This window comes from Fringilla coelebs (assembly GCF_963513975.1).
Source record: "Fringilla coelebs genome assembly, chromosome: 26".
Lineage (NCBI taxonomy): Eukaryota > Metazoa > Chordata > Aves > Passeriformes > Fringillidae > Fringilla > Fringilla coelebs.
Genome location: NC_140052.1, coordinates 2237731 through 2250421, shown reverse-complemented (window position 1 = coordinate 2250421; position 12691 = coordinate 2237731). Strand labels below are relative to the sequence as shown.

Sequence of the window (12691 nt, the reverse complement as noted above, 5' to 3'; positions counted from 1 at the left end):
GGAAATCTTTTGAGCTGAAGATCTCCTGTGCACAGGAGTTACATGGGGCCTAATGATCATCATTGCAGAGCTTTGGGTGAATAAATAAATTGACACTTCTTATGTGTTGGTACAGGAAAAATAAATTAGAGCTGCTTTGAGGGGGAGAGGAAATAAAATTAAGTAAGTGCTGTGTTTGAGCTTTGGGAGAGTAAAAGTTGATGTTCAGTCAGGCTTGTGTTGCCTCAGTGAGGATGTTACTTCCCAGTCAGCTGTCTCCCTAATAACTAATTAGCCCAGACCTTTAATTGTAGACAGCACTAATTAAAGCTTTATTTATTAATTGAAAGTAATTAAGGAAGGTGGAGTTGGCTGACTGAGCCAGCACTTGCTCAGTTAAGCAACTGCAGGAATTAAATTTTTAGTTCTGCACTTACACAATGAGCTTCAATAAATAAACCGTTCTATTTATTGAATGTAACTATGTATTAATTAGTGGAGTCTGCTATTAAAGGCCTTGGCTAATTGAAGTGACAAGATTCCACACTTGGCCCCTGAAGGAAGCCCTGCATGGGGTGGTCAGCAGGTTGTGGTCAGTGGGTCATGGTGGTCAGCAGGCCACAGGCACCGGCCGGGCCAGGCGCTGCCGCAGGTGTTTGGCGAAGTCCACCTGTGTCTGGGACAGGACCTGGTTGATGATGGTCTTGGGCAGCCACCCCTGGAGAGAAGCAGACACAGCCTGTGAGCAGAACCAGCCTCCCCTGGAGCCTCTGGCTCCCTCAGGCTCCCCCCAGCCCCAGGTACCTTGAGGTCGATGCTGAGCAGCCAGGTGAGCCTGGTCTGGGAGGGGCTGCCAGGCAGCGGGCGCAGGACCATGCAGGTGGGACCATTCTCAGCCCTTGATGGGAAGAGATGCCCAGGTCAGACCCAAACTTGAACTTTTCAGCCTCAAAAATGCACTTTGGGCTTTCTGCAGTAGCTCCTGCTGCCCATAGCAACCCAGCAACCCTGAGCCCGCAGTAAAACCCGTGTGCCTGTGGGAATCTCCTCCCTGCACACACATAAGGGGCTGAGCAGGTGGAGGTACCTGATGAAGCCCTCCTGCTCGGGCATGGCCCCGTAGGTGGTGGACATCCCTGCCAGCACACAGGTGGAGCCGCGTCTCCTGGAGCACCGCACGCTCACGAAGTCCCGCGGCCCCACGATGTTCCCAGGGGTCGCGGCCGCCTTCTCGTGGGTGATCACCGTGTCCTTCCCAATCTTCTCCAGGATCTGCAGTTCAGAATTAAAACTTTCATTTCAAGGGTTTACTGCAAGCACAGCTAAAAGCTGCCTTTGGTTACCAGGTGTTCAGATACAGGGTCTGACAAAGACATGACAATAATTCCAAATACTTGCTCGCCCCCAGGTGAGAACTGTTTTCAATTCCTGAGTGAAAAGCTATTCCCTTACTGCCTCTATGATTCCTTTTGCCTATTTCTTCCCCAGATCAGCCCCAACTTCCAGCAGAACTGGCAGCTCCTTGCAGGAAAGTGCCTTTCCTGCAGAATTAATCACACAGAAGCTGCTCCGGACTTAACACAGATACTGCAAAACCTCCTGTACATCTGCAGCAGGAAATGGACAGAACACAGGCTGGCTGTGACAGGTCTGACACACAGCTCCTACCCTGACTTCTTTGACGTTGGGGTTCCAGTCTCCCATCTGCTCCATGTTGTCCACCAGCTCTCCGTACACCGTGTCCAGGGGCTGGTCCACCACCACCTCCAGCCGGAACACCTTGCCCACGTCTGGCAGCACCTTGCTCAGCACTTTGTCCCCGTTACCCTGCGGAGGGGAGGGCAGAGTTATCACCAGAGCTGCTCTCAGGGGGAGGGAGGGCTGCACAGCACAGGGCACAGCACCCACCGCCACTGTCTCTGTCTTCCAGTCGTCCTGGTCCTCCAGGATTCTGAGTGATTTCTGCAGGGCCTCCTCTCCTTGCTTGATGTAAGACATTTCCATCTCGCTGAAGGGTTTCTCCTCCAGCCTTGAGCCTGCAGACAGAGGCAGGGCTGAGCAAGAGCAATGTAATGTGCCAGATGAGCTTTATCTACACCAAATACCCTTCTCTGTGTCCAGGGGATGGGGATTACACCCAGCTCCCACTTTGCCTTTGGTTCAGCAGAAGCACAGCCCACCCTCAAGCAGGTTTTCCCCCAGCCTGTGAGGATCTTCCCCCCAGCAGGAAGGAACAGACCCCTCAGGTGTCACTTACTGAGCAAGGAGCTTCTCCTGCGCACCTGGTGGATCCAGGTGCTGGGTCCTGGGCTGTGGCTGGCCAGCCTGCTCAGCTCCTGGCTGATGGCCACAGCAGCTTGTCTCCTCAGACCTGGGGAGAGAGTGTGTCACCCACCAGCACCACCTGGCCCTAACCAAGGGCTTTTCCCCCATCTAAACACACAACATGGAAAAGTCCCTGCTTGTCACCATCTTGGTGTCCCTACAGGCACAGGGAGCAGCTGGTTGCCATCACACTGCCCTGGGGTAGGCTGTCCTAAGCAATCCTGAGCTTGGCTCCAGCTCTGAGCAATGCAGCAGTAAAAGCACTGAGGAGCATCGTGCAGGTGCCCAGGAAAGAGCATGGAAATGGAGCACAGAGGTACAAAACCCTCACAGCCAGAGGGAGTGTGACCCAGAGCTGGTAACAGGGACATGAGCCAGCTCCTCAGGCCCCAGTGACAGGGCTCAAGGTTTCAGGGACAGTAAAGCACAGAACCCAACATGCTGCAGAGTGGGGAGAACATTGCTGAAGCCCCAGCCACCACTCTGAGCAGAGAGCCCTTTCTGGAGCCTTTTAATAAACTTTTGTCAGAAACTCCCACTCTGCCTGTGACAGCGGAGAGAGAATCCACGAACCTCAAGCAGCCGGACAGGAGCTGTCTGGCTCCATCCTGCCTTGGGCAGCCAGACAGGAGCTGTCCTGGCCCCATCCTGCCCCAGACAGCCGGACAGGAGCTGTCCTGGCCCCATCCTGCCCCAGACAGCCGGACAGGAGCTGCCCTGGCCCTCAGCCGCCCTCACCGGTCATGTTGCGCAGGTGGCGGTAGGAGATGGCGGCGCAGAGCTTGGACGTGGCTGGCAGCATCTCCTGCGGGGTCGGAGCGCGGGCTGGGCAGTGGCAGTGGTGGTGGCAGTGGTGCCCTGAGTGGTGCCCCGGTGTCCGTCCGTCTGCGCCGAGCGCTGCTCTGGCCCGGCCCCGCCGTGCACGGCCTTAAGTACGCGGGCTGAAGGATTCTGCCCCGTCAGCCGGGAGATAAGAGCCGTCACTCCGGGCCCTCGCTCCGGGCCGGGCCCCGCGGGCCAAGGCCGGCCCCGCTCCCCGCGCACCGCCGGGGCCGCGGGCCGCGCACGGGGCCGGCAGCGTGAGGGCACCGCGGAGCTGCCCGGGCCCGGGGCACGGCAGGGAGAGCCCCCGAGCAGCTCCTGCCCTGCAGGCAGAGCCCCCGAGCAGCTCCTGCCCTGCCCTGCCCTGCCGGCAGAGCCCCCGAGCAGCTCCTGCCCTGCCGGCAGAGCCCCCGAGCGGCTCCTGCCCTGGGGCCCACGGCACACAGCAGCAGCTGCCACAGGTAACAGATCAGCACAGTCCCATCATCAAGGCTGGAAAAGTTCTCCAAGGTCATCGAGGCCAAGCTTTGATGGGCAACAATGGATAATAAGGGATAATAAAGGATAACGATGGACAACACCATCTCTTATTGTGGAATAACGAGCCAGGCTGAGCCTCTGTGCACAGGAAGGAACCAGGACAGCTCACAGAAAGCTGAATGTGAAATCCATAGAGCTGCTGAGCCTGGGGCTGAAGTGAGGGGCAGCCCCAGGCAGCCCCCCTACTCCCCAGGCCCCGTTATCTGCCCCAGCAGTGGGACACGGCAGAGCAGCGATAATGCTCAAGGCTGAAATGACATTTCTGGGATGAATTACGGCCTGGAGAGCAGCACTTCCAGGAACCTGTGAATTACAGCTGCTTCCTTTGACGTCAGCCCCTGCACCCTCTGCAGGGAGCCTGACCTTGCTCCCCCATTTCAACAGCCTGGCCCAGGGGGAGGTCACCCCTCACTGCGCCAGCAGCCTGGTCCCGGGGAGCCCTTTGTCTCCCCCCGCCTGTGCCCAGCTTTCCTGAGATGATTTGAGTCCCACCTGCCTTCCAGAACGCTCCTGCTGCTCCCCGGGATGTTCCTCTCCCTGGCAGGGCTGCCATTCTCCACTGTGTGCCAGGAAACACCTCAGGCTCAGGTCAGCAGCCTGGGCTTACAGGGAATAGGAGGAAGCCAGCAGCTGCACCATCCCTTTCCAAAACCTTTGCTGGGAGCTCCTCTTTGCAGCCATGCTCCTGGGTCATGGCACAGCTCTCCCACCTCTAGGCTTCACCCACCTGCTCCCACCCCCCTGCACACCTGGGGAGGGAGGGTTTGGACCCCCTGGGAGTGCCAAGCCCAGAGCTCTGGCCAAGCACACACTGACAGGTCTGGGTGCTCAGGAACACCAGAGACACCCCAATATCGTGCTCTGCCCCAGCCCCTGCAGTCCCCCTGCCCCAGGAGTGAGGGCACACAGCCCCGGAGCTGTGAGCAACCCAGGGTTGTTATCCCAGATCCAGGGAGCCCCTGGCTGTGAGCAACCCAGGGCTCTTATCCCAGATCCAGGGAGCCCCTGGCTGTGAGCAACCCAGGGCTCTTATCCCAGATGGAGCCGCTGCTCCCAGCACAAGGCCTCGGCACAAGGACACGCAGTTGTTTGTGAGAAGAACCAAAACAAAGCATGCAGAGCCACCCCTCTGGCTCCAGGCTGGAGGGCACCACCCCAGCTGTGCCCTCAGGAGGGGACACAGGCACAGCCACACCGTGCCACAGCACGTGAGGAAGTGAGCAGTGCCCAGAGCAGGACACAGACCCCAAAAAGGCAGGACACAGACCCCAAAAAGGCAGGCAGAACCCTCAAGGGGATCTGGTTAACTGGGACACCCCAGCCCCCACAGCCCCCTGAGGCACCCCCAAGCTCCTGCACAAAGTCACCACACAGCTCCATTTGCCTTCACTTAACAGGGCTTGAAGTACGAAGGTTCACAAATAGACAAAATGTACAAAAAACAAAATTATGCCAACCAAAGGCACTAGGGCTTCACCAGGGCCTGAAGGCCCAGGGACCCAAGAACCCTGAGGCTGCCCTGAGCCCCCCACCATGCCCAGCTGAGCCTCCTTCTAGAACATTCCCCTCTCCCAGCCTGTTCCCACTGCAGGGGTGGCTCTGTCGGGGTGACCCTGTCCCTCCTGCAGCAGCACAGCCAGGGGGTGTCCCCCCATCCCAAGGCTACCCTGGTGCTATTTGGAGAGCACAGACAAACCACAGCCCCCTGTGCCACAGAGGTCACACCCAACACCCTGATAAGATAACGGGCTCAAGAGCAGCAAGAATGGGTCCATGTCTTGACCCCCACCAGCTCCTTACACCCCCCAAGCCCTGGGCTGCAGGGCTGGGACCCCAGCACCAGGGCTGGGACCCCAACACCAGGGCTGGGCAGCCCTTGCCTCCCCCCAGCCACTACAGGCATCTCTGCCCTGATCCCCCCTCACTCCCAAACAAACAGCAACAGCACAAACGCCCCCAAAGAGCCATCCCTGCCTGCCAGAGACTTTCCAGCCACAAGCTCCAGCTCCATAAATGCTTTTTATTAAATTTTGTTAGAACAAGAAATAGCATTTCCTTGTTTAAACCTCTGCTACCCCCAAACCCACAACACCCACTCAAACCCAACGGGGCAGAAATGTTTCCCCCCCAAAGGGAGTGGTCCCTGGGCCAGTGAGAGTGGGGCAGCACTGGCCACAACAGCTGTCAGACATCCAGGACTGTTGTGCTTAGCCCCAGCAAGCAAAGCTGGGCCTGTCCTCTGTCTCCCCAGCATGGATTCTTCACCCAAAGAACTCCCAGGGGAGCACCCCCAGGTTGCCCAGGGGTTGTCCCTGCCGAGGTTTGCCCTTCCCTGCCCACACCCAGGAGGCTCCTGGGGACTGGCAGCTGCCCAAAGCCAGCCCCGAGGCCAAGGACTCTCCTCCCCACGGAGGAAGGGCCAGGACACATCAGGGCAAAGGACTCTCCAAGCTGACACAGCTGCAGCAGCTCCCCCAGCACAGAGCCAGGAGGGCCTGGAGCTCCAGGCTCTGCCCTGCCCCAGGTGCAGCAGCTCTTCAGCAGCAGGTAATTAGTGGGTTCAGCTGGTAATTAGCAGGCTCAGCTGCAGGAGAGTGGCACAGCCTGGCTGGGGGGTACGGGTGGTCTGTTGGGGTACAGCGGTACCCAGGTTCTGCTCCCCTCCCAGAGCAGGATCTTGTCAGAGGCTCCAGCATTCTCTTGGAGTGAGCCCAGCCCATGGCTGGACCAGGGGTCCCCTCTGTCCCTGCACAGCACACAGAGAGGACAGGAGCTGGCCTGAGGTGTGCTCGTCCTGAGAGAGGGGAACTGCCAGGACCAGAATACCGGAAAACCATCGACGTCAGGATCAAGGATTTATTTACATGTCAAGGAAACTCTCACCCGGAGTCATGTGAGGAGGAAAAAGCAAACAAACCCAAGGAGCAGTGATCTGCCTCCCAAACACAAATGTGCTTGCACTCCCAGTGCGCTGGGCCCTCCTCTTCCCCTTCTCCAGAAGGAGACTAAAGGCATGATTTGTGTACAGTTACCAGCACCACGGAAAAGACAATCTGAAAATGAAACCCGCCTTCCCAGGCAGTGTGTGCCTGCCCAGGGGGGTCCTGGAGCAGCCGTGGCTCCCTGCAGGAGAGGGGCAGCCCCTCAGTACTCATCCAGCGTGTCAGCCCGCGGCACCGAGAGGCCCCGCTCCTTCAGCGCCTGCACCTTCAGCTTCTCCGACTCCTGCTTGGCCTGCTGCTCCACCCGCTGCTCCTCCAGGATCTCCTCGATGGACACCTGCTGCAGAGGTGTGTCACTCTCCTTCTCCAGGTCCTGCAGGAGAAAGGGCCCTTCAGCTCTGTGCACCACGATCACCTGTGCCCACGCACCTTCCACACTGGGGCTGACAGAAAACAGAGGTGCTGGAAGTGCTCTGAGGGGTGGGGATGTGGGCAGGGATCCCCAGCACAGACAAGGGGAGCCCAGAGCAAACAGTGCTCCGCTCCTCCTGAGCCCATCCCAGATGGTGTCTGCTGGGGCAGAGCCAGCAGGGAGGTACCAGACAGCCAGCAGTGCCACCCAAACTGGAGCATCCCCACAGCTCCCTCTGCACTGTTGTTTGTCCTTGTGTCATCCCAGAGGGGCTGTGGCAGCAGGAGGCAGCCCTGCCCTGCAGGCTGGCCTTTCTGTGATGGCTCAGCCTGAGCTGGCCCTGGAGGCGGCTCCAATTCCAGCCCAACACAACAGCAACCACATTTCACAGCAGACAGACAGACAGACAGACCACAAACCCCCCCAGCTCGTGGCCAGACTGCAGCGGGAGCTGAGCACTTACAATTTCCCCCAGCAGCACCACATTCTCGCCCCTCACCACGAAGATGCCCCGAGGGATGTCCCCATACTTCTTGCCCACGTGGATGCGCTCCACAGTCTGGTGCAACACCAAGTTTGCTGCAGCAACGAGACAGACACAAAACCGGCGACATTCCACCGTGCACTGTGGCTGAGCAGTGCTCCCCGTCCCACCGGAGCAGTGCTGGCTGTCCCCCCGCACTCGGTGGCTGCTCGGAGCCGGGTCACTGAAGCCACCGACACCCAGCGAGCTCCGAGCTGAGCCCACCCGAGACCCCGCAGCACAGAAGATGACGGCGATGCTCGGGGCAAGGACCGAGCGCCTGGCCGGAGGATGAACATCACTCGGCAGCTTCTGCCCAACCAGCGACGCCAGAGCGACAGCGCTGGATGCACCCGCGGCACGGGGAGCGCCCAGTGCGGGAGAAACCCCCGCAAGGCGCCCGGTCCCGGGACAGGACACAGAGGTTCAACCCGCAGCACAACCACACTGGAGAAGCAGCACGGCTCCCTCTTCCTCCTCCTCCTCCTCCTCCTCCTCCTCCTCCCCATCCCGGAGCTCCCGCGGCCCGGCCCGGCCGTACCGAACTGGTCGATGCTGCGCAGGTACCCGATGAGCGTCCGGCCGTCCCGCAGCAGCACCAGGTGCTTTTCTGCGGGAAAGGAGAGCGGGGCGTCGGGCACGGCCCCCGCGGCTCCGGGACCCGCCGGGGTCCACGGGGGGCGGCTCGCTACGGGAAGAGGGGTCCGGGCGCCGCACGGGGGAACCGCGGGGCAGGACCCGGGGGAGCGGGAGCCCGGACCCCACGGCAGGGCGGCACGGAGGGGACGGGGCGGGCGGCCCTGGGACACTCACTGTCGATATCCTGGATCAGGCTGGCCGTGCCGGGCATGTAGTTCATGGTGCCGCCGCGCCCGCAGCGGAAGCGCCGCCATGCGCCGGTGCCGCCGCCGCCCCGGAACCGCCCGCGCCGGGCGGGGCCCAGCCGGCGCTGCCCTTTTAAGCCGCGCCAGCCGTGCGCGCGGGGCCGCCGCCGATTGGCCGGAGCCAGAGGGGAGCGGCCGCCAATTGGGCACGGGGCGCGCGGGGGCGTGGCCTTGGCGGCGGCCATGGAGCCCCGCACGGCCGGGCCGGGTCCGCCCGCGGCGGCCGCGCAGGTAACGGGGGCGAGGGGCGGGCTTGGCCCCCGGGACGGGCACGGCCCCCGGGACGGACAGGGCTTCCGGGGAGGGCACAGACCCCGGGACGGACAGGGCCCCCCGGGAGCGCACGGCCCCCGGGGAGCGCACGGCCCCGGGGCGGGTGGGCAGCCCGGCCCTGCCCCGATAACGGGCGCGCAGGGCGGTCCCCGGGCGGCCCTGCCCGGAGCCTCCCACGCCCCGCCGGTTCTCGTGGCTCTGCTCGCGGGCCCCTCCGGGCGTGTAACGGGGCGGAAAGGAGCGCGGGGAGGGAGGCGCTGCCTGCGGAGCCGCTTCACGGGGACGTTTCTTGGGCGCGTGTGCTGGTGCGGAGATCCCGGGAACGCGGGGACACCGGAGCACTTTGCGGAGCGGGAGGGCCACGGTAACGGGGCTGGGCATTGCCGGGTCCGGTGCCACGGCTGGGCATTGCCGGGTCCGATCCCGGGGCTGGGCATTGCCGGGTCCGGTGCCACGGCTGGGCATTGCCGGGTCCGTTACCCGCGGGGTTGATGGCAGCTGGGTTTCGGGCAGCCGTGCAAATTCCGTGTGACGAGAAGGGCTTTGCTGTGCCGGAGCAGGCTCTGCTCTCCAGCCGTGCTTTGGTGTGGTTTGGTTTGGTTTCTCCTCTGGGCTGTCAGGATAGTCCGGCCCTTCCATCAATCCCGGCACACAGGTTGTACAGCCTGCACTCCGGGAAGCAGCTCAGCAGCTTTGGGCTGCTTTGCCCGAAGGTACAGGGAGTCATTCCCACAGCTCCTGAAATCCTGTCCTTCAGCATCCCCTCTGCCGTCAGGTGGAGACTCACATTCTCTACCCATGAGTTATGGGATGGATCCAGGTAAATTCTCAGATGAGGCCTGGGTGTGCAGACCTTCCGTACAGAGACCCAGATGAGCTGCAGCTCCAGGAGCTGAACATTGGCTGGCAGAGCTTGTCTGTTTGAGAATGAGCAGGGAAATGAACTTTCCCTGGAGAGTTTTCCATCCTCCCGTCGGTGATGCAGAGCTTGCATTGAATCCTCCAGGAGCTGCTCACTTTGAGGGGCTGCACACCTCCCCCTGAGCCCAGCTGGTACAGCCAGGTTAGACCAGGAAAGCCTAAAACTGGGGCAGATCAGCTGGAGGCAAAGGAACCCCCTGGCTAAACGCTGCAGGAAGGGCCAGACCTCATTCCTGGAGCACCTGTGCCCGTGTCCCATCACCTTCCCTGTGCTCTTCCCTTGTCCCCAGGGAATGGATTCTCCCTATGCCAACGGAGCCTACAGCCCCCCGTACCCGCACTACGCCAGCCTGCCCCAGGCCCGGGGCTTCTACTGCTCGGGGCCCCCGCGCAGCCCCTACCCCCCGGAGCCCGCGGGCCTCTACCGGCCCCCGTCGCCCGCTCCCGCCTGGAGCTACGTCCCCCCGGAGTGTCCCCCCGAGGGCTCGGCCCTCCGCAGGCCGCAGGTGCCCGGCTACTCCCCGCCACAGGTAAGGGCACTGCCGGGGCAGAGCCTGCGCTTCCTGGCATGGCTGTGGGGCTGTGCCAGGGGAAGCAGCGCTGGTGGGGCTGGGGGTGGTTCTGAGTGCCTTGTGCTGCCTGGTTTTACTCTTACCAAAACTGGTGGGCACCCTCTTCTCTGGAGACTCTGAGCTTTTGGGTCAGGAAAGTGGGAACTGGCAGCTAACCTGAGCTGCAGCTGTTCCATCCAGCTGCCAGGGCTGTGTGAGGGGGCAGGGCTGGCAATGACCCCTCTGTAATGCCTGTCCCAGGGCTGTGTGAGGGTGCAGGACCCCCCTGTAACGCCTGTCCCAGCTCCCAGGGCTGTGTGAGGGTGCAGGACCCCCCTGTAACGCCTGTTCCCGTCCCTGCAGACCCCGGGGATGCCGATGCCGCAGTATCCGTACGGAGACAGCAGCGCGGGGGTGACTGGGCAGGGCCCGGTGCCGCAGCCCAGAGCCCTGGAGGACACCTGGGGCCCCCACTCTGGCTTTGGGGTGCAGCCTCGCTACGCCTGGCCAGCCTCGGGGCACGGCAGCCTCTACGTCTCGGATTCACACTCACCCTGGAGTGGCAGCGGGGCTCCTTCCCACCCTCCCTCCTGGGAGTCACAGGGACAGGTGAGCTCCTGTTTGCTTACAGACCACTTAAACCCGTGGCTGTGATTCTTGTGAAGGACAGGATATTGTGGGTGGTTCTTGAAATGGGTCTGACAGGCTTTCTCTGGGTTGGATCAGGAATTAAATGAGCCCACGGTTTTGGTCCCTGGGCAGTAGCAGCCCTGATGGGGCGTTCAGGGCCTCAGATTCCTCCTCTGGACAGGTGTCCCTTCCTGGGCTGTTTCTTTCTAACGTGGGAGCAGAGCACAGCTCCCTGTCCCAAGGATCCCCAGCCCTGTCCACTGTTGGGTGCAGGATGAGAGCAGAAAGGTTGAAGAGAAATGCACTTAGAGATGTTTTCTCCCTCTGACTGCAGGACTCTGTCTACGACAGAGCTGAGCAAAGCCCCAACCAACACAGTTACTATTCTGATGGCAACCAGCGGCACTCGGGGCCAGGGAACGAGCACAGGGTGGCCAAGCCTGCCCCGTCCCAGCCCCGGGTGCAGTACAGTGCCCAGCCCCAGCTCTACGACCTCGCCCCACGGAAACCCGTGGCCAGGAGCCAGGAGCTGGGCTTCAAACCTGCTGACCAGCCTGCCACACATCCTGCAGCCCTGCAGCCAGAGATTCAGAGGATCCTCCACGTGATGGGGGAGGCTGAACAGCTGGAGGAAGAGGTGGATGAGTTTGTAGGGAAAAAGACAGATAAATCCTACCGGCTGCTGGAGGAGATGTTGACCAAGCTGCTGCTGGAGCTGGATTCCATTGAGACTGGGGGCCAGGACAATGTCCGGCAGGCCAGGAAAGAGTCCGTCCACAGAATTCAGGCCATACTGGAAAAACTGGAAAGAAAGGGATTGTGAAAGCACATGAGCCACAACACACAGCCTGTTGTTGAGGTTCCAAAGAGTTCTCTTAAATCTCAGCTCTTTCTGCTACGCACTATTGACAATGGAATAGCAATAAGCCCTGAGTTAACAAATCAAATCAAACCCACCAAAAAGCCAGCCCAGAAGACCAGCCCTGACAAACAACTCAGCAAAGGACAAATGGAGAGAGGTTTGAAGCAGCAAAAGTATTGAATGACAATGTTGAAGAGAACTGGGCCAAGGATGGAGCCCTGTGGGGTTGTGTACAGAGTTCCCCAGACCAGGCCCAATCTCTGGGTGCCTCCTACAGCCACAGCCAGTCTTCAAACACTCCTCAGATGTGCTGCAATGTGCAGCCACCAACCAAGACTCTGGGCTTGTCCTCACTGCCTGTAATTTCAGCTTCTGCTCCCTTGCCATGAACCCGTGTGTCCTCAGAGGGGTTGTTTGGGTTTCATGCACTCAGGGAGCAACACTGCAGTGCTGGAGGGAGGGACTGTGCTGGCACATGTCACGTCACGCTGTTCCTGCTGTGTGGTGCAGAGCCAGTGTGGGGTGTCCCTGTGGGCATAGGAACAGACTGGAAATCCCCGTTCTGCCGCTGAAAGAAGTGCAAGTCAAGGCAAGAGCAGGGGCAGGATGCTTGGGAGCGATTTCCAGGTCACTTGGGTCAGAATCCCCTGTTTTATGTCCCTCTCCATCCTGGGAGTTCTGTGTCCCGCTGTGCAGCACCACGGGGAGGGAACAGCTCGGCCTGTTCCATCCTCCTGGTGACCACCTGCACAGCAACTCACTGCTATGTGTGGCACCTAATAAACCCTGACAAGTTTCAAATGTTCTTTTGTAATTGAGATGTCTCAAAGTCTCTTTTTCTTTAAGGAGGAGTGGTGAGGAAGGTTTTGTAACTCAGACCAAAGCTCCTGCCCAGCTGTACCAACAAATAGAACATCTGAGAATGCTGTTTTGGGGTGCCAGGGTGCCCCATTTCCTCCCAGACAATGCAGATGCTCCAGGAGCCTCCAGCTGTGGCTCTTGGGCCAGTCTGGAAGAGTGTCTGGAA

At 60.6% G+C, this 12691-nt stretch overlaps 3 protein-coding genes across 4 annotated transcripts; 1 reads left to right on the top strand and 2 right to left on the bottom strand.

Moving 5' to 3' along the window:
- Positions 1 to 68: 68 nt before the first annotated feature.
- On the bottom strand, positions 69 to 3152 carry STAR (steroidogenic acute regulatory protein). Of its 2 annotated transcripts, XM_084221936.1 has the most exons (7): positions 3043 to 3152; positions 2237 to 2350; positions 1888 to 2015; positions 1648 to 1806; positions 1067 to 1251; positions 784 to 877; positions 69 to 697 (listed from the first exon to the last, which is right to left on the bottom strand). In XM_084221936.1, the coding sequence occupies exons 1-7, from the start codon at positions 3104 to 3106 to the stop codon at positions 590 to 592; spliced, it is 852 nt and encodes a 283-aa protein (XP_084078062.1). In that variant the 5' UTR covers positions 3107 to 3152; the 3' UTR covers positions 69 to 589. The 2 variants fall into 2 exon arrangements, with proteins under 2 accessions (XP_084078062.1, XP_084078061.1); XM_084221935.1 differs by having other exon boundaries at positions 1648 to 2015.
- Positions 3153 to 5814: 2662 nt separating this feature from the next.
- On the bottom strand, positions 5815 to 8463 carry LSM1 (LSM1 homolog, mRNA degradation associated). The gene is made up of 4 exons (XM_084221707.1): positions 8357 to 8463; positions 8085 to 8153; positions 7484 to 7599; positions 5815 to 6981 (listed from the first exon to the last, which is right to left on the bottom strand). Exons 1-4 carry the CDS (start codon positions 8400 to 8402, stop codon positions 6811 to 6813), a joined length of 402 nt encoding a protein of 133 aa, XP_084077833.1. The 5' UTR covers positions 8403 to 8463; the 3' UTR covers positions 5815 to 6810.
- Positions 8464 to 8569: 106 nt separating this feature from the next.
- Positions 8570 to 12447, top strand: BAG4 (BAG cochaperone 4). The gene is made up of 4 exons (XM_084221768.1): positions 8570 to 8658; positions 9912 to 10151; positions 10536 to 10781; positions 11137 to 12447. The coding sequence occupies exons 1-4, from the start codon at positions 8611 to 8613 to the stop codon at positions 11623 to 11625; spliced, it is 1023 nt and encodes a 340-aa protein (XP_084077894.1). The 5' UTR covers positions 8570 to 8610; the 3' UTR covers positions 11626 to 12447.
- The last annotated feature ends 244 nt before the right edge of the window (positions 12448 to 12691 follow it).

Excerpts from the sequence above, each read along its gene's own strand:
- STAR (XM_084221935.1), bottom strand. The coding sequence starts at position 3,106 with ATGCTGCCAGCCACGTCCAAGCTCTGCGCCGCCATCTCCTACCGCCAC. Across the intron at positions 2,016-2,236 it reads CAGGAGAAGCTCCTTGCTCA|GCTCAAGGCTGGAGGAGAAA; the intron begins GTAAGTGACACC and ends CTCTGTCTGCAG. Across the intron at positions 878-1,066 it reads GAGCAGGAGGGCTTCATCAG|GGCTGAGAATGGTCCCACCT; the intron begins GTACCTCCACCT and ends CTTCCCATCAAG.
- LSM1 (XM_084221707.1), bottom strand. The coding sequence starts at position 8,402 with ATGAACTACATGCCCGGCACGGCCAGCCTGATCCAGGATATCGACA. Across the intron at positions 8,154-8,356 it reads CCTGATCCAGGATATCGACA|AAAAGCACCTGGTGCTGCTG; the intron begins GTGAGTGTCCCA and ends CCTTTCCCGCAG. Across the intron at positions 6,982-7,483 it reads TGGTGCTGCTGGGGGAAATT|GACCTGGAGAAGGAGAGTGA; the intron begins GTAAGTGCTCAG and ends TTTCTCCTGCAG.
- BAG4 (XM_084221768.1), top strand. The coding sequence starts at position 8,611 with ATGGAGCCCCGCACGGCCGGGCCGGGTCCGCCCGCGGCGGCCGCGCAG. Across the intron at positions 8,659-9,911 it reads CGCCCGCGGCGGCCGCGCAG|GGAATGGATTCTCCCTATGC; the intron begins GTAACGGGGGCG and ends CCTTGTCCCCAG. Across the intron at positions 10,152-10,535 it reads CCGGCTACTCCCCGCCACAG|ACCCCGGGGATGCCGATGCC; the intron begins GTAAGGGCACTG and ends CCGTCCCTGCAG.